At 46.6% G+C, this 17,664-nt stretch overlaps 4 protein-coding genes across 5 annotated transcripts in view; all 4 read left to right on the top strand.

Moving 5' to 3' along the window:
• Positions 1 to 345: 345 nt before the first annotated feature.
• dusp27 (dual specificity phosphatase 27) lies at positions 346 to 6,810 on the top strand. 2 transcript variants are annotated; one of them, XM_068719503.1, is made up of 6 exons: positions 346 to 400; positions 1,692 to 1,842; positions 1,981 to 2,099; positions 2,893 to 3,124; positions 3,373 to 3,590; positions 3,811 to 6,810. In XM_068719503.1, exons 2-6 carry the CDS (start codon positions 1,709 to 1,711, stop codon positions 6,504 to 6,506), a joined length of 3,399 nt encoding a protein of 1,132 aa, XP_068575604.1. In that variant the 5' UTR covers positions 346 to 400; positions 1,692 to 1,708; the 3' UTR covers positions 6,507 to 6,810. The 2 variants fall into 2 exon arrangements, with proteins under 2 accessions (XP_068575604.1, XP_068575603.1); XM_068719502.1 differs by lacking the exon at positions 346 to 400 and having other exon boundaries at positions 1,685 to 1,842.
• Positions 6,811 to 8,407: 1,597 nt separating this feature from the next.
• Positions 8,408 to 10,810, top strand: LOC137878967 (cilia- and flagella-associated protein 251-like). The gene is made up of 2 exons (XM_068719510.1): positions 8,408 to 9,800; positions 10,346 to 10,810. The coding sequence occupies exons 1-2, from the start codon at positions 8,408 to 8,410 to the stop codon at positions 10,642 to 10,644; spliced, it is 1,692 nt and encodes a 563-aa protein (XP_068575611.1). The 3' UTR covers positions 10,645 to 10,810.
• Positions 10,811 to 11,396: 586 nt separating this feature from the next.
• Positions 11,397 to 16,299, top strand: LOC137878822 (zinc finger protein 513). The gene is made up of 7 exons (XM_068719240.1): positions 11,397 to 11,508; positions 11,754 to 11,960; positions 13,165 to 13,284; positions 13,481 to 13,615; positions 13,720 to 14,184; positions 14,659 to 14,852; positions 14,989 to 16,299. Exons 2-7 carry the CDS (start codon positions 11,921 to 11,923, stop codon positions 15,595 to 15,597), a joined length of 1,563 nt encoding a protein of 520 aa, XP_068575341.1. The 5' UTR covers positions 11,397 to 11,508; positions 11,754 to 11,920; the 3' UTR covers positions 15,598 to 16,299.
• A 276-nt stretch (positions 16,300 to 16,575) lies between these two features.
• plaat1l (phospholipase A and acyltransferase 1-like) overlaps positions 16,576 to 17,664 on the top strand; it is a 2,669-nt gene continuing 1,580 nt past the window's right edge. Inside the window, exons 1-2 of the mRNA XM_068719241.1 lie at positions 16,576 to 16,698; positions 17,228 to 17,357. Of these exons, the coding sequence (XP_068575342.1) occupies positions 16,690 to 16,698; positions 17,228 to 17,357 (139 nt within the window). The 5' untranslated portion in view covers positions 16,576 to 16,689. The remainder of the gene's footprint in view (positions 16,699 to 17,227; positions 17,358 to 17,664) is intronic.

The following is a 17,664-nucleotide window of genomic DNA, read 5'->3' as shown; positions in this document are numbered from 1 at the left end:
AAGAAACGGGATAGACACAAGGACAGAAGAAAAGGAAGTAAGGAAGTAGGACACATGGGAGGATGGAGAGAATAAAAAGGAAACAAGGAAGGACAGAAGGATAACAACAAAAGTATTAAAACATATTTCACATTAAAACGCAATGAAATAAACAATCCGGTAGTACCAGAAGTACTCTGAGCAGTACTCTACTGCAGTACATGTACTGGTAGTACCAGAAGTACTCTGAGCAGTACTCTACTGCAGTACATGTACTGGTAGTATCAGAAGTACTCTCAGTTCTGGGTTACTGGTGTCGGGTGTCGGGCTCTGCAGGCCTGTTGGGGGGGAGGACTCTCTCTAACTTTAGTGTCAGTCTGGACGCCATCGGCTTCACACGAGCTGCTTCTGACCGGCCGAGGTAAGAACACACACACACACACACACACACACACACACACACACACACACACACACACAGAATGGTGGTGTTTCGTTTAAAGTCGTCCTCCCCGTCTCACAGTTCTCTCTCTCGTCTGCTTTTAGTTTGATGTCACTAGTTTTTGGAGTGATGTTTCTCTCCGAGGCCTCCGGGCTCTCAGGCAGCTGTCGCTCTGATAAAAATAGATCCTCCTCACGCTCGTCACACATCGACAGTTTACAGCTATACGAAACACACTCGTCAACAAGAAGAAGCATCCAGCTCAACAATGAGATATCCAGCAGAGCATAGAGAGCACAATGCCAGGAAAACATATGACCACGAAATATTCATGACAAAGTATTTCAACGAGAATAAAAACACATTATCAACAAGAAGGTTTTGATGAGTTTTGATCAGTTATTTTGTCCAATAATGTCACTTTGAATGGAGCTCCAAGATGTTTAGTCCCAACATCACAACAGAATTCTGCTCATGCAAACCAAAGACAAGTACAATAATATTTATGGTGTACATGTAATAGTAAAAAGAAATGTTTCTATTTCTTCTTTTCAGTCCAGGAGTATTTCTTCAGTGTGGTTTTAGTACTTTTTACAAGTAAATATACTAATGTAATGTACAAATATAATCAGTAACTTGTTGTCTTGTTTCAATGATCCGTGTTTCCTTTCTTTAAAGGACATTTGTTTTCTTGCTGAGAGTTGCATACAGCAGCCGGTTAGCTTAGCTTAGCATAAAGACTGGAAACGGGGGCAAACAGCTAGCGTGGCCCTGTCTAACCACGTTGTTTGTCGGTTGGTTAATCTGTAAAAAAAAGAAGAAGATCCGTTTCTTCATCAGAACACATTCATCTGAGTCATCGTCAGGATCTGAATCCAGCTGGATTTTCTATTTCACTTCTATTTTCTAGATCTTACTTCACCGTTAGGTCCTCACAGTTCTTTGAGTGTGATTCATTTCTATTGTTTCCTCATGAGGTCACACATCCCTGTTTGCATTTTGAATCATACCTGTCCTCTCTTTATCTTTTCTGACTCTGCGTCTGATGTTAACTGTGTTTCTTTCTTCCCTCTATAAAATAAATATGATTAAAATGTGTTTTGTCAGTGCGAATGGTCCAATAAATACCTGCAGTATTATAGTACACATATGTATTTATGTTTTTATAGAGCAGATGTGATAATCATTTAGAGAACTCATGAATAAGAATACATTGTCTAAAGTGAATTTAATACAAATCCAGAAACTGTTTTATTTTTATCAATGGCAGGAGGGATCTTGGTTGCAATGGCGTCGACCAATGAGAGCGGAGCGCGCCAGGACCAGACGGTTCCTGGTGGTGAAGAGGAGGAGGAGGAGGAGGAAGAGGGGAGGATCGTCCGAGGGATCCAGTCTCAGTACCTCCGCTGTCCGTCGCCCAGGTACGAGGTCTGACTTCACAGGACTGAAGAGAATCATTAGGAACATGAGAAGCTGAGTCTTTGATTCAAGATGAATATCTTATATGTTTGCTTTGTGTTGAGGGTTATTAAAAGCTCCTTGTTCTTCCTCTGTGTCAGTTTCTCCATGGCTTCAGAGTCCAGGTTTTCCGTGATCTCCGGCTCCGACGCTGCGAGCATCTTCATGGAGCCCATCCACCTCTCGTCAGCCATCGCTGCCAAGAAGATCATCAACGAGGGTGAGGAGCTCAAACTAAACCCAGATACATAAGATTATGTCTTATGTCAGAATGAGGCCTTAAACGATGGATGAATTTCTGATGTCTGAGTCCACGTCCAACACGTCTAATTCAGTCAAGAGCTCCTCAATTACATCCGATCCACGTCTCGTCCCCTCGGCTCGTTAGCGGCCCCGAGGAGCGGAGACGCTCTGATTGAGGACATTAGCTCGTGGGACTGCATCGTCCATTAAAGGGACAGCTTTAATGGACGACGCATGTTTCATCTGCAGAGGAGCACGAGGAGAGATGTGTGTTTTAATATGCAGGCCGCTGGCGTTTCCTTCACAACCCTCAGACCTCATCTTCTCATAGAAGAAACATATATATGTGTCCACGGAGTTATAATACATTCAATATAAAATTAATTTAAGTTCAGATAAACTGAAGAAATCAGAAGAAAAATATTTGACATCCAAAAAGTTACTTTCAGCTAAAAGGTGAAATGATTCCACTCCTCCTCCAGCAGGGAGAAGGAGAATCCTACTGAGCATGTGCAGAGTGAGTGTCATTACTAGCTTGTTCCTGATTGGAGGAACCGGAGTGTTACTATTGACCCTGGTCTCTAATCTGGGTCCAGACCAGGTCAAGATATCTACTGTCGTTTTTGTCTTAAAATCAAACATTAACACACAAATCTGCTGAGAGGGACTGCATTATTATTATGATTATTATTATCATTATGACTATTTAATGCCTCTGCATTTAAGCTTTTATCAAAGGTCAACACATCTGGTTCATGTCCTCCCTTTAGAGCTGCCGCCTCGCAGCCAGCAGGCCGAGTCCGTCCCCGAGTCCATGCTGGAGACGGCCAATCAGCTGATGGTGGAGGACCTCTACAACCGCGTCAAGGACATGATCGACGACCGCAGCCCCTACAACACCCCCTGTGTGCTGGACATCCAGAGGGCCATGGTGCAGGACCGCCTGGAGGCCCCCCTCAACCCTGTGGACGAGGTGTGGCCCAACGTCTTCATTGCCGAGAAGTGAGTCCAGCAAATACTAAATGTCCTCTTTACTGGCTTCTTCTGCAGCTGAAATCCGCTCCATTGTTTTGAACTTCAAATCGATAGTTTGGACGTCTACAACTGAGCGAACTCCAGCAGCTGAGGAAGACCATGTGTTGAGGTTGAAAGCCACAATACCAGCCAGTCTAACGGACCTCGACTGCTGTTTCTATGCTTGGTTCGCACGTCTGATTCCTCCTCACAGTGCGATATTTCTCTCGTTTCAGATCCGTTGCGGTGAACAAGGCTCGCCTGAAGCGAATGGGCATCACGCACATCCTGAACGCGGCCCACGGCACCGGGGTGTACACGGGCGCGTCCTTCTACGCCGGCATGAGCCTCCAGTACTCGGGCATCGAGGTGGACGACTTCCCCGACTCCGACATCTCGCCGCACTTCCGGCCCACCGCTGAGTTCTTGGACGACGCTCTGCTGACACACAAGGGTGAGAGAGGCTTTCTCTGTTTCACTGATGATGATGACGTTTCATCTCTTCAAAAGATCATTTGTGTCCCTTTGCATCCATTTTGCTGGACCACTTTGTATGATCCCCTCAGCTGTTTGTGTGTTCATGCGCGTTGCCTCGAGGAATGAATTCACTTTCAGCTGCCAAACGAAGAAGGCTCTACTTCCTGGTACTAAACATCCATCTTGTCTCCGTGCAGGAAAGGTTCTGGTTGTGTCCATGATGGGCGTGAGCCGCTCCGCCGTCTTGGTGGCGTCCTACCTGATGATCTTCCAGCACATGACCGTCATGGAGGCCCTGACCTCCATGAGGAAGAAGCGCGCCATCAACCCCAACGAGGGCTTCCTGAAGCAGCTGCGGAATCTCAACGAGACCCTGATGGAGGAGCGGGACGACGACGACGATACGCTCAGCCAGTGCTCCGTCATCGATGCGCGCGGTCGCGCTCGTATCTTCGGCGAGGATGAGGATGATGACGATACAGATAAAGAGGAAGAGCGGAGCATGATCGAGGTGAAAGCTCGCTCCATCGTGATGGAGGAGGAGGAGGACGGAGAAAGCGTGATGAGCAGCGTTGCCTCCTCTGCAGCTACTGCGGCGCTCCGGAGCAGACTGACCGGAGCACCGATCGACCAGAGGCCGAGTCAGGAAGAGGTCGTCCTGCCGGAGACGGAGGGCGGAGAGGACGGAGAGGACGAGGACGGCCTCGACAGCATGATCCGCGAGTGGCAGAGGAGGAATGAGAAATACCAGGATGACGACTGGTGGGAAGCGCAGCTGAACAGTGATGGAGAGGACGTTGAATCCGTCGGCGAGGGACGACCAAAGAAGACGTTCGATGCGGAGAGCGTCACCAGCGAGGACGTACGGGCTGTGAAAGAACGGTTGAAGCGCCGCGGCAGACGTCCGGCCTCGGACGCGATGTCCACCTCCAGCTGCACGAGTTACACCGATCTCTGGAAACAGCGGCTGAGGGAAATCGAGGAACAAGCCGCCGCTCGCTACCGCAAGAAGGAGGACGAGGACGGCAGCGAGAGCGCCACCTCGGAAGGTGGAGAAGGAAGGAAGAATAAGATTGATGACGAGGTGGAAAGCCTCCTCTCCGACACCAGCTCCATGTACAACTTTTGCCAGAAGAACAAGGAGAAGATGACGCCTTTGGAGCGCTGGCGCGTCAAGAGGATCCAGTTTGGCTGGAACAAGAAGGATCGAGAGGACGGAGACAAAAGTTGTGCGGGAGACGGAGAGCGAGGCAACGGCGAGGGAGAAGCCAAGACGCCGTCCTTTCAGGATGTCAACCTGACGGCGTATCAGACGTGGAAGCTGAGGCAGCAGAGGCGCCTTGGGGAGGAAAACAAGGAGGAGATCGTGGAGATGAGTCGGGGCGAGGACTCGGCGACGGTCAAGCGGAGGCAGAGACGCGAGGAGATCCTGGAGCGCTCAAAGAAAACGCTGGAGGAGAGTCAGTCCATGTGTGGCTGGGACGACGAGAGCAGCGTCAGCGGCGGTACGATACCTCTCTCCGCCTTCTGGGCCGGAGCCGGGGTCACGGGCCCGCCGAGCATCGCCAACGATGACAACATGTCCATGCTCAGCGGCAGGTCGTCCGTCATATCCTCGGTTTCACAGTCTCGCAGTGCGAGATCCGTGAATCCCATCGCATCGCTTCCTCCCATCCTCCCGGTTCCTACGGTCCAGGGCCCCGGAGGAGAACCCATGGTCAATCTGGCCAGCATCCAAAACTGGATCGCCAACGTCGTCTCCGAAACGATCAAGCAGAAGCAGACCGAGATGAGCCTGCCTCCTCCGTCGCGTGCTGGATCGGACCTCGGCTTCAGCCTGATTTCGGGCCGCGGCGTGGACGACGACAGAGCCTCCTTGCTGAGCGGTGCTTCCTATTCCAGCGCGCTGTCACCGGGTCGAGACGGGGCAGGGTCGGTTCTCTCCGGTGCCGGGTCTAGCGGCATCTCCGGTCTCACCGGGAGAAGCTCTGCTCTGGGATCCAGGAAGAACAAGATCACCACCACCAGCGTGCCTCTGTTCAGCCTCTTCAAAGACCAGGTCAACATGGGAAAGCTGGACGCCATGGACAAGGAGATCAAGTCCGAGATGAGGGGCAAGATGGCCACCTACGAGAAGAAGAAGATCCTGGAGGACAACAAGCGCAGCACGCTGTACAAGAAGAAGAAACCAAAGGAGGACGAAGACGAGGAGGAGGAGAGGAAGAACAAAGAGGAGGAGTTTCTGGAGGAAGCCAAGAAAAAGGAGAAACCCGTGAGGACTTTCGGGCTCTCTGGATGTCTGAATCTCAACCCGGCGCTGGAGAAAGATAAGAACACCAGCGTGGACGACTGGCTGACGAGCGTCCGGCCTCCTCCGAGGAAACCGGCCTCCGGGGTCGACGCCGGCCCGTCGGAGGATCCCTACGACGACCTAGACGCCTCCGCTTCCGAATTCGACTTCTCCAGCCGCAGGGCGTCCTACGCCCTCGACGAAGACGACGAGGAAACTCACGGCGTTTCCTCCGGATACAGATCGCGACTCCGTGAGCGTCCATCGAGCGAAGACAACGGGTTCACGGCGTCCCACGGCTACAGGAGGTCGTATGGCGCCCACGACGAGGGCGGCGAGGCCGCGGAGAGCTTCCACGACCCCGCCGCTAAGAGGAAGTTCGCCCATCATTCGCGGTACGAAGGCAGCGAGACGGAAGGGAGGAGGAGCAGGAGGGAGGAAGCCAGCAACGAGCAGGAAGAGGAGGATGACATCGCCACCTTCATTGCCCAAACCAGGCAGAGGATCCGAGCTCGGGCCGCCGCCGAGGCCGAAGACGACGAGGTGCTGACGGCTTGGAGGGCGCAGCAGGAGGCGAAGTCACAGAGCAGAAGTGAACCGTAGAGGTTCTAGAGATCTGAACTCATCAAAGAAAGTATTATCAAATACCAAAGATCTATTGGAAACACTTTGTTGTGATTATTGTTCAAGAAACACTAATAACTGTAAAAGTGGGTGTCGTTAAAATCAGTCAGGAACATATGCACTTTGGCCTTCTTGTCAGCAGAACGTATTCAAAGTCTGTTTTTAACAACTAGTTTATTTTAGTGTTTATTAAGGTTTTAGTTGCTCCACCGTTGAATGTAAAACTGAATGTAAAACACATTTAATCCATATTTTCATAAAAGATGACGTGAAACTCCTGAAACGAGTCCTTTGTTTCTTTATTTTATTGCAATAAATGTTCTGACGAATGACGACTCATGGGCTTTTAATTTAGTTATTATCTAATATTATTTAATTTAATAAATATGATTTAATATAGGATTAAATAACAAACAACTCAGACCAAACAAACTGATCAAAAATAATAATAATTATGATTACTGTTAATATAACTAAATAAATAATAATACATGTTATTATTATTGTTTTGATAAATGAATAAATAAATTTGTATTATTATTATTTATTATAAATAGTAAAACATTTGTTTATTACATCACCATTGTATTACATAACTATATGACATGACATTTAAGATTATAATACAATGAGCCTGTTATTCCTGCTTTTATATAACATCCGTTTTTTATTCGTGTCATTTCTTTCTTGTATAACAAAACAAGAAGATCATTTCCTGGAAAAGAAATGACTCGTAACTCTGCTAATTCTGGTCTGATGATTATGAAAGAAGTATTTTTATATCTGTGGACGGTCGTCACTCTTAAATCTAAGTCATACCTCCATCTATGGGACACTGAAGGTAGTGCTGCAGATATCTTTTCAGATAAAGATGTTTGAGATTTATGGATAATTATCATCTTAATAAATCACTCAGAATAAATCATAAAATATGTATTTGTGTAAGCCTTTCCTCTATTGATTGTGTTTCTCACCAAAACAACAACACTCTGTTTCTTGATCGTAAACGGTGACTCAATGTAACACTGCAGCTCATTGAGCAGCTTTACGTTCCACAGAGGGATCAACGCTGCAGAATGTTGAGAGGAACAAAGATATTATGACACATTTACACACAGTATAGATGTACATATACTGTGTCTGCAAGGTCAATATTTAATGTGAATTTAAAAAGGAAAGAAAACACTTTAAAATGTGTTATAACAAAAACAAAAGATGTATTTAAAAGAAACAAGCTCTCAGGAATTATGAGTACTTTTACTTCTGATACTTTAAGCAGAAGTTACTGCAGTAAAAGTATTAATAACACAGTGTACAAATACTCTGTTACAAACAAGTCCTGCTTTCTAAATCTGAAGTAAAAGTACAAAAGTACTATCGTCAAAATATACTTTAAGTACCATAATAACGTATTACTAGATCATAATTACTGATGCTTTAATGTGTTTACAGCTCATTTTAATAGCCTATAATTTATGCTAATGTGTTAGTTTATTTGTAGTTTGTATTATTTACAAATTGTCAAATAAATGTAGTAAAATAAAAAGTACAATAGTCGCTTCCAGAATATAGAGAAGTCATAAAGTACCTTAGAATTATATTTAATTAAAGTACTTTGCTGTACTTCACTTACAACAGAGTATAATTATATAAATACACTACATGTAAAAATTTCGGTGGTTATGTTGAAGAAGTAAAGAAAGAGATTACACCTCACAGATTAAAGTATTAAGGATAAAAACGACTGAGTGACGAATGACGTGAGCTTGTTTTCTGCCAATCGGCATGAATTCAGTCCTTCAGTGTGAATGCTTTCATAACACGGACAAATGCAGCTTTATTCCCTCCACTGCTGGACGTTTCCTCTGGTTTCCTGCGTCATGGCGAGCTGGTGGACGGCCGCAGACGTGCTGGACAGTCTGGACCTGGAGGAGGACTCCATAGTGGCTCGGGTCATCCAGGCCGTCGGGCTGTTTGGAGACATTCTGTCTCTGGAGGACACCATGCTGTCTGACGCCCAACCAGAGCACAACACCGACGGGACTGCACCAGGTGAGGAGGACGAAGAGGAAGAAGAAGAAGAAGAAGAAGGAGAAGAAGAAGAGGAAGAAGAAGAAGAAGGAGAAGAAGGAGAAGAAGAAGGAGAAACGCCAAGAGAGGAAGTGAAGGTGGAGGAAGACGAAGGAGAGAAGGTGGGAAGGGAAGGAGGAGAGCAGCAGGTGCAAGACTGGAAGGATGACAGCAGAGAGGAAGAGGAAGAAGTGGAGGAAGATGATGGAGATGTTGGAATGAAAAAGCAGGAAGAAGTGAGAGAAGAGGAGGAAGTCGAAGGAGAGGAAAAAGCAAACATGGAGGCGGAAGAAGAGCAGGAAGAGGAAGAGGGAAGAGAGGAAGAGCAGGTGTTAGAAAATGAGGTAGACGAAGAGCGAGGAGATGAAAAGGATGAGGCAAAGACTCAAAGAGAGCCGGAGGAAGGAGGGAGAGAGGAGGACAAGTTTGAGGAGGAAGGAAAGGAGAAGGAGGCAGATGAAAATGGAGGCAGTTTGGATGATGAGTTTAAGAACAAACTCGAACGGATGGTCGAGGTCGAGGAGGGAGAGACAGAAAGACAGGACGAAGAAGTGGGAGGAGAAGAAAAGGAGGCTAGGAAGGAGGAAGCACAAGATGGAAGGAAAGAGTTAGAGACTCAGGAGGAGGAAGACGAGGTAGAAGAAGAAAGAAAAGAACAAGACAGGGGGACAGAGATAAAAGGACATGGAGGTGAAGAGGAAGGAGAAAAGACGGAGGAGACAGGAGAAAATATGGCAGAGAAAGAAGAAGAAGAACAACAGATTGATGGCAAAGAAGAAGAGAAGGAGGCCTTGGGAGACAGAGTAGAACATGCAGAAGAAAAGATGGAGGAACCAGATGATGAGTCAGCAAACCAGCTCAATCAAACAGATTCCCAGAAACCATCACCCTCATCGCCTGAAACGCTGAGTCATGCCGGTGCAGAAACAGGAAATGAAGCACGCCGAGACTCCACAGAAGAAGAGCAGAGCTCAGGCGCTGCCAAAAACCTCAACGGGGACATTCATCCCACTTCACTGAGCGGCGACAAAGAGGCGGAGGGGAGGCTGGACACAAGGTCTGTGGACGCTTGTCTGGATCTGAGAGAGGAGGAAATAAAGAGTTTGGAGGAGCAGGAGCGACTTCAAACAACGCCGCTGACATCATTTCCTGCTTCAGGACATCCAGCTGACGTCCAGGACGTCACACCTGAGCTTCACACAGGTAAGCACATTTACCGTTATGATCGTTTACACTGGCATGAGTCCACCACTCACACTGAGAGGTCGAGGAAAATACCAAATGTAAATAGATTCAATGTTGTTGACCAATGCCGACAAAGAATTATGTTTAAAAAAGGGTTTGATTGTTATTAAATATTACGGGTTTTACCTTTAAGTTTCAACATAACAATATGGGAGCCTAAAATGTTCAAAAATGCATTTTAGGATTATTTTTAATGTTCAGTCTTTCATGAATTCAACATTAAGTTCTCCAATGCTTTCATTCGCTTTTAACTCCTAAACTTTGTTGCTGTAAGTGTTTAAATATCTGGAAGGAACTTGTTAACAGGATCTTACATAACAGATATGATTTTGCTGCAAACACAATTACTCCCGGTGGAGATTCAGGCCAGAGAGGTAATTCATTCATTAAAATCTAATTAAAATTCCATAAAGATGACACTCACTCTGCTGCCTGAAGCAAACAACAACAAACAGAGCCAAACGAAATCACCTCATGTTGTGCTTTTAACTTTTAACCATCAGGTTGCAGGTTGGAGGCGAAGGTGTCGTTGATGGATGCAGCCGCCGGGTCGCCGTTACGGGCCGGAGGAGGTCCAACCACGAAGTCACCCAGCAGAGGAAACCCTGAGATGGAAGCGAAGGAGGACAAAGAGGACAAGGAGGAAGGAAGTCAAAACTCTCTCAGTACGAACAGTGAGGCGGACGACAAGAAGAACGGCAGCCATCAATCGTCAAAGTACAAGACTGTGTCCTTCAGGAGGATCCGGAGAGGAAACACCCGACAGAGGATCGATGAGTTTGAGGCCATGATGGACGCCTGATCAAACCTTAAACATAGTCTCTTTGGGCTTGAAGATGATGATAGTGGTAAAACTTTGAGAAACGTTTAGTAGACCCAGGATAGAGCCCTGTGGTACACCATCCTGTAACGTAATGTTTCCATTGTTTTGAGTGGAAGGCGCTGAATAAATAGTTTATTATTGCTCATTATGTGTCGTCAAAGTGTCATCCAGCAGCTTGAAATCTGTTCTTGTAGCTCTAGCTCTTTTCTTTATTTAAAATGCAATACTTTATTAGTATTTCACTGGTGGTATTTCATTTACAGACATCAAACCAGATCTATTTAATGATGATACATGGAGAACTAACAATATATAATGATATGCTGATTGAATTACAAGAACAGTATCATTTTAAAATATTAATAAAACGTAGTCTGTTGTACAAAAATAGGTCCTACATAGAAATAAGCCCAAGTCCTAGAAAATATGCACAAGTGATACTCGTAGCAACATCACTGTGAATATCCAAGTTTTTTCTAATAAAGTTACTATTCAATTTCAGTTTTTAGCTGGACTATTACCTCTGTTAATATATATATATATATATATATATATATATATATATATATATATATATATATATATATTATATTTTGTATCTATAAGGACCGTAATACGCAGTAATCCTAATACTATGTGATAACAAACAGGACATGTATTGTCACCGAGACCAAATATCAGGACTACAAATCCCACAATCCTCCGCTCCTGTCACTGACGTCACCCGGAGACCCGGCGTCCCTCTGCTAGCAGCGAGCGGTGCGCGTTTGGCAACAAAAGACTCATTTTTGAACAGTTTGGGACGTTTTGTCGACGACGGTATTCTTTGGGACGTTATCACAGGTATGTTTACGAGTGGAGTGCTATTTAAACTTGTAGTTTTTATCCAAAGTTTGTAGTTTAAACGGGTTTAATGTTTGAATGTCGGAAGTTGACTTGGTAGCTAGGTGGCTAACAAGATGGCTGCGTCTATTTACTGCAGAACAACAACAAACACTGACTCACAACGACTTTAAAGTGTGTTTAACGTCACCTAGCATGACGCTGCTACTCTGAATGAACATATTTGTGGACACGCTTCGTTCCAGGCGACAGCTGGCAGTCATGACACCGCTGCTGCTGTCCGTTGGAGGAAGAGGAAGAGGAAGGAGGTGATGATGATGATGATGATGGTGACGTTCAGTTAGCTGGCTGCCTGGCTGGCGGACGGACGGGCAGACAACCAGAGCAGGATCCGGGACGACGAGAGGCGAAGATGCCGCGGAGGAAACAATCCAACCCCCAGCCGGTGAAATGTGAGTTCAAACTGTTCTCTTCCAGATCTTTCCAGATGTTTGAGGCTGTTTCTGGTGTTTAGACTGTTCTCTTCCAGATGTTTGGACTGTCTTACAGATGTTTGAGGCTGTTTCTGGTGTGTGGACTGTTGTCTTCCAGATGTTTGGACTGTCTTACAGATGTTTGAGGCTGTTTCTGGTGTGTGGACTGTTGTCTTCCAGATGTTTGGACTGTCTTACAGATGTTTGAGGCTGTTTCTGGTGTGTGGACTGTTGTCTTCCAGATGTTTGAGTCTGTTTCTGGTGTGTGGACTGTTGTCTTCCAGATGTTTGAGGCTGTTTCTGGTGTGTGGACTGCGTGTAAACTTAAATGTAACTTGTCTTTAGTAAGTTAAGCCCGGGGTAAACGGACTAAATGTTGCTCCACTGGTCTGACGTGTTGACTTCCTCATTGTCTCTCAGAGAGGAAGATGTTGGAGACGCCTCGTCCTTTCAGTCCATGTGTTTGTGTGTTATCTCATCCTGAGTCCTTCGGCTCAGTTGTGCTCTCCACTTCCTCCGGTCTCCACTTCCTCTTCTCAGGCTCTCTTCTGACCTCCTCCTCCTCATTCCCGTCGCTCTTCCTTTCTTTCTTTCACCGCTTCCTGTTTGACTTCTCTCCATCGTGTTCTTCCTCTTTTACATGTGTGCCCTCACATCACCTTTTATCTACTGTGGACAAACCTTTATCTCTTAATGTTCAGGGTTCCATCTCCCTTCTCATAAATCACTTTAACTATATGTCTTGTATGTGAGAGAGTTTACTCAGACTGGACTTAGTTTCAAAGCTCAGCTTTAGGCTCATTATCAACACAACTTAGAACTAGTAAAGGAATCTTCTGTTTCTTATCCCATCCTCTAGCTCCTAGCTTCCTCTTCCTGACTCCCTCAGGACTCCCTCTTCTTCCTCGCCCTCCAACTCTTCCTCTGCTCTTATCTCACCCTCACCGATTTCCTCCTCTTGTCTCCTCCTCACTTTACTCTCTCGCTTCCTCTTCACCTGCTTTTCCTTTAATTATCTCTCTTCCTCCTGTCCGGCTGCTTTTACAAACTCTTTCTTCAAATCTTCTGTCATTTCAAATGTTTGTTTTACTTGGTTACTAAAATAGGCCGTGAAATATTAAAAACCATTCATATTTTAGATCCAATGTGTGAGTCAGCGTTTGGAATATGTGTTTGTGTTCAGTGGAGTCGGAGGACGGGGCAGTGCTCTGTGATCCGAGCTGTTTGGTTCTGGAGAGCGACTTCCTGCTGAGCGGAGACCTGGAGTTTGGAGACTCTGAGATCATGGGTCTGGATCGAGAGGGTCAGTGACACACACACACACACACACACACACACACACACACACACACACACACACACACACACACACACACACAGTATGATTAATATTATATCTTCAGAAAGTCTTTCTGAAACAGGTTGTTTTATAATCAGATGAACCGTGTTGTTGTTTGTGGTTGAACTCGTCTCTTCTTCTTCTTCTTCTTCTTCTTCAGGAATGACGGTGTTCTCTCTGAGCGTAGACGACGACCCTTCGGCACCAACAGACTCCACCTTCCCGGCCTTCCTCTCCTGTAAAGCATGTGGCCGACTCCTGGGAGACACGGCTCTGGGAGCAGGTCTAGATCTGGGTAACTGTCACAGTCAAGTTCTATGATTTATATGACATCCTCTTGAGCTTTATCTCCTGGGTTTGTGAAAACAAAGAGTGGCTCAATATAACATGTTGTTCCAGGTGTGGGCCTGGACCTGGGGGCGGAGCTTTACTGCCTCACCTGTGAGGAAGGCCTGCAGCACGAAGCCACGCCTCAGGTGGAGGGCTCGATGGAAGCCGACGGGACCGGCTCTGACGGGAAGCCGAGAGGCGACGGCCCTCCCAAAGCGTTCTCCTGCTCGCTGTGCGCTTTCACCTCGCGCTACTCCAACCACCTGAAGCGCCACATGAGGACCCACGACGGCCACAAGCCCTACCGCTGCCCCGTCTGCCCCTACGCTTCAGCGCAGCTCGTCAACCTGCAGCGACACGGCCGCACCCACACCGGGGAGAAACCCTACCGCTGCCCGCTGTGCAGCTACGCCTGCGGCTCCCTCGGGAACCTGCGGAGGCACCAGCGCATGCACACGCAGGAGAGGCCGCAGAGGAGGGAGAAGGAGAAGAGACGGGGGAGGAGGAAAAAAGGAAACGCTGCAAGTGAAGAAGGTAACGAACACGTGCAAGGACACTACCGCAGTGAAGGAGTTAAGGCCGCTGCTAATGATTGTCTTCATCGTTGATTCATCAAGAAAATATGTTAAAATGTCAAACCCAGTTCCTCAGAGATATTCAGTTCAATATCATCATGTAAACAAGACAATGAAGAGGCTGAAAACAGTAGAGAGGCCGTTTCACTTTGTTTGTTACTGTGGTGCTCTCAACACTTCATGTTCATTTGGAAGCACAGAAAAGAGGAACCAACGAGTGGAAACTGAAAGAGTTAAAAAATGAGGAAGAGAAGTTCTCTCTGGTTCAGTGCTTATCGACCTGAACCTGACGTTGAGTATATGAGATGAAATAAAAGGGGGAAGTTTGAGCTTGAAGATAAGTGTGTTATAATCAGGTTGACACTTAATATTCTTGGAGAGGTTTTCTAGTGTTTCTTTTCATGGAATAAATGTCTGTCTCTTCCTGGTGCAGTCGTGTCAGACCTGACCCTGCGAGTGTCCCAGGACACGGGTTACTTCCAGACGTTGGACGGCCTCTCTCTCGGCTCTCCCTCCGCCCCGCTGCCCGTCCTCCTCTTCCCCCTCTGCTGCCGGATGTGCGGCCTCACCCTGGAGGAGGACGACCTGGAGGGGGACAAGGGGGACGGGGACGGAGACGCAGGACAGGTACGGTCCCTAACGGCCCATCGCTGATCTCTCTGTGCAGTGTTGTCTGAGAAAGCTACCGGGTCTGAAGCACATGTTTCACTGACGATGGTGTTGTGGGTTCCGAGGGTTAAAGAGGGGGTGTGTTTACTTGCAGGTGTGTCGTCGGTGCCAGCTGGACATTCCGTCTAAAGATGTCTCCGGATCTCCGCTCAGCCCGGCCGTGTCCCGGGGCTCCCGGCGGGCTCAGCGTGGCACCAAGCTGTACCGCTGCCCTCACTGCCCCTTCCTGTCCCACTACCCCAACCACCTGGCCCGCCACGCCCACACCCACTCCGAGGAGAAACCCCACCGCTGCCCGCACTGCCCCTACACCTCCTCGCACCCCGACAACCTCAAGCGCCACCTGCGCGTGCACACGGGCGAGAAGCCCTACCAGTGCCCGTCCTGCAGCTACGCCTGCGGGAACCTCGCCAACCTGCGGCGGCACGAGCGCATCCACTCGGGCGCCAAGCCCTTCCACTGCGGCGTGTGCGGCTACTCCTGCAACCAGAGCATGAACCTGAAGAGGCACATGTTGCGGCACACGGGCGAGAAGCCGTACGCCTGCGCCGAGTGCGACTACACCACCGGCCACTGGGACAACTACAAGAGGCACCAGAGGAAGCACGGACACAACACGGACAGCTGGGACAAACACGCTCCCGCCAACGGCCTCAGCTGGGGCCGTGACGCCCAGGAGGACCGGAGCCAGGAGCACAGTTAGAGAGTGTGTGTGTGTGTGTGTGTGTGTGTGTGTGTGTGGCATACACTGGTGAACCTCCAGTTGGAGCCAAACTCAGGTGCCTTTGACAGACTGAACGACTGTAACGCTGCACTGACTTTATAATACGCGGGGCATTAATGTGTGTGTGTGTGTGTGTGTGTGTGTGTGTGTGTGTGTGTGTGTGTGTGCGCTGCACATACACTCGCATCACACACACTTCCTGTAACATCAACACAGACTTCTCATCTTCTTCTACCATCTGAACTGGATCAGCTGATGTTTCCTCTGACAGATGATGTATATTTTTTCGATGTGGGCGGAGCTTTAAACTGAGTGTTTTCTGTTGATTCAGGTGTTCAGTGGGGCTCCTGTGCGGCTGTCCTTCACTCAGGATTTACTTGTGTGTGAACTGGAGGTGATGTCGACGATGCTCACCACAGATTATTTATGAGAACTAAACGACGTGACCGAGTGATGACGGGCATGGAGTTCAAAAAGGGATTTATTAACGGGTTTATTGTGGGTGATCACAGAAATACTGAATGTTTTCACAGCTGTGAAATGTTTTCGTTTCAGGGTCACTCTGTCTCAGATAATGGGAATAAAAAACATTATGTTTTATGCTTTTTACCTTGAAACTCTGATTTTATTTTCATAACATTGTGGCCTTTTTTCAATTAAAACTCTGATTTAATTCTCAAACATCATGTTTCTTTTCTCTTTAAGCATCAAAACTTCTGAACACACAATCACAAAAGACTTCCCATCCTGGAAGATGAGCGATTGATGAGAGAGGGAACAGTTCAATAAGGGTTAAAGTAGGATTAGCCTAGCTTAGCATAAAGACTGGAAGCGGGTTGGAACAGCTAGCCAGACTCTGTTGTTCACCGAGGCTTCATCTCTCAAATAAACACGTGTGACAGAAGCTGCTTCCTCTTTTGGAGCGCCGTGTTTAGGAAACACCTGCTTCACACACCCAGAGGAGGAGGAGGAGGCATGTAAAGCAGACGTGTGTGTGTGTGTGTGTGTGTGTGTGTGTGTGTATGTGTGTCTAGGTTCAGAAGAAGAAGAGCTCCAGTGAACACTGACCACATGGGCCTGGTGAGTACTCTGTTTAATCATCAAGTTTTTAATCTGCACATTTTAAAAGTGTAATAACTCGTTGACTAATTATCTGTCTGTTAGCTGGTATTAAGAACTTTCTTTGGGGGGGTTGCCAAGATGTGAAAAATCCCTCTTTTTAGACGACTTCAACGCTCTGAAACAAGGTTCTGGTTTCTCTCAGACATGCTGTGTGCTTTGTGTATTAAACATAGTAAGAAAAAAATAAAAATGTCAGTACTATATAAGTTAATAAACATAGATACAGAATAACAAATATTACTGTGAAAGTTTAATTTCTCTAAAAAGTAAACATTTGATACTTTCATGTGCAGATATTCATGTTTCAATACATTTATATGTATTATGAAAGACATGAAAGGCAGATGTACATTTAAAAAAAGAATAGAAATAGAAGGAAACGTACCAAATATTAAAACAGAATGTTTATGAAGAGCTTCTCTCACATCTGATCACGTGGATCTGTCGAGCGGTTGTGTTATCGTTCTATTTAATAATCCGTCTGCAGAAACACTCCCACCCTCAGCTGTTCCCGGGGGACATCGTGGAGTACCGCAGGAACAAGTACTTCTCTCACTTCGCCGTGTTCTACGGGGAGAAGGACGGCGTTCCCTACGTCGCTCACCTCACATGTCGAGGTCGGTGTTTGTTTTTAACGTCCACCAGAGGAGCGGGGATATTCAAAGTACACATGCTCTATTCAAAGGCATCTTTGCTTATTTATTCCTATTATTGTAGGTCACTAGAGGGAGATGTTGTGTTTCTGTTTTATTGATATTTGTTATTAAAGATAAATTAGGTTGAAAATAAGACTCCACTTTGACTTGATAATTACATTTTAGATGTTGTAAATAAAGATTTTTCATCCTCAGAGATGAAACTTTAGAAAGTCCCCAACAAATGCACAATTTTATTAGAAATATGTATTTATATTTCCATTTATTG

Source organism: Cebidichthys violaceus, unplaced genomic scaffold (genome assembly GCF_023349555.1).
Source record: "Cebidichthys violaceus isolate CVI_PGR_0920_01 unplaced genomic scaffold, fCebVio1.0.p SCAF_24, whole genome shotgun sequence".
NCBI classification, from domain to species: Eukaryota; Metazoa; Chordata; class Actinopteri; order Perciformes; family Stichaeidae; genus Cebidichthys; species Cebidichthys violaceus.
Note: the sequence above shows the minus strand (reverse complement) of the source record. Positions and strands in the feature narration are given on the sequence as shown.

What these genes read in the sequence shown, in the direction of transcription:
- dusp27 (XM_068719502.1), top strand. Translation starts at nt 1,685, where the DNA reads ATGGCAGGAGGGATCTTGGTTGCAATGGCGTCGACCAATGAGAGCGGA. An exon ending in CTCCGCTGTCCGTCGCCCAG is followed by an intron (nt 1,843 to 1,980) that starts GTACGAGGTCTG and finishes CCTCTGTGTCAG; the next exon opens with TTTCTCCATGGCTTCAGAGT. An exon ending in AACGTCTTCATTGCCGAGAA is followed by an intron (nt 3,125 to 3,372) that starts GTGAGTCCAGCA and finishes CTCTCGTTTCAG; the next exon opens with ATCCGTTGCGGTGAACAAGG.
- LOC137878967 (XM_068719510.1), top strand. Translation starts at nt 8,408, where the DNA reads ATGGCGAGCTGGTGGACGGCCGCAGACGTGCTGGACAGTCTGGACCTG. An exon ending in CACACCTGAGCTTCACACAG is followed by an intron (nt 9,801 to 10,345) that starts GTAAGCACATTT and finishes TTTAACCATCAG; the next exon opens with GTTGCAGGTTGGAGGCGAAG.
- LOC137878822 (XM_068719240.1), top strand. Translation starts at nt 11,921, where the DNA reads ATGCCGCGGAGGAAACAATCCAACCCCCAGCCGGTGAAAT. An exon ending in CAACCCCCAGCCGGTGAAAT is followed by an intron (nt 11,961 to 13,164) that starts GTGAGTTCAAAC and finishes GTTTGTGTTCAG; the next exon opens with TGGAGTCGGAGGACGGGGCA. An exon ending in GGGACGGAGACGCAGGACAG is followed by an intron (nt 14,853 to 14,988) that starts GTACGGTCCCTA and finishes GTTTACTTGCAG; the next exon opens with GTGTGTCGTCGGTGCCAGCT.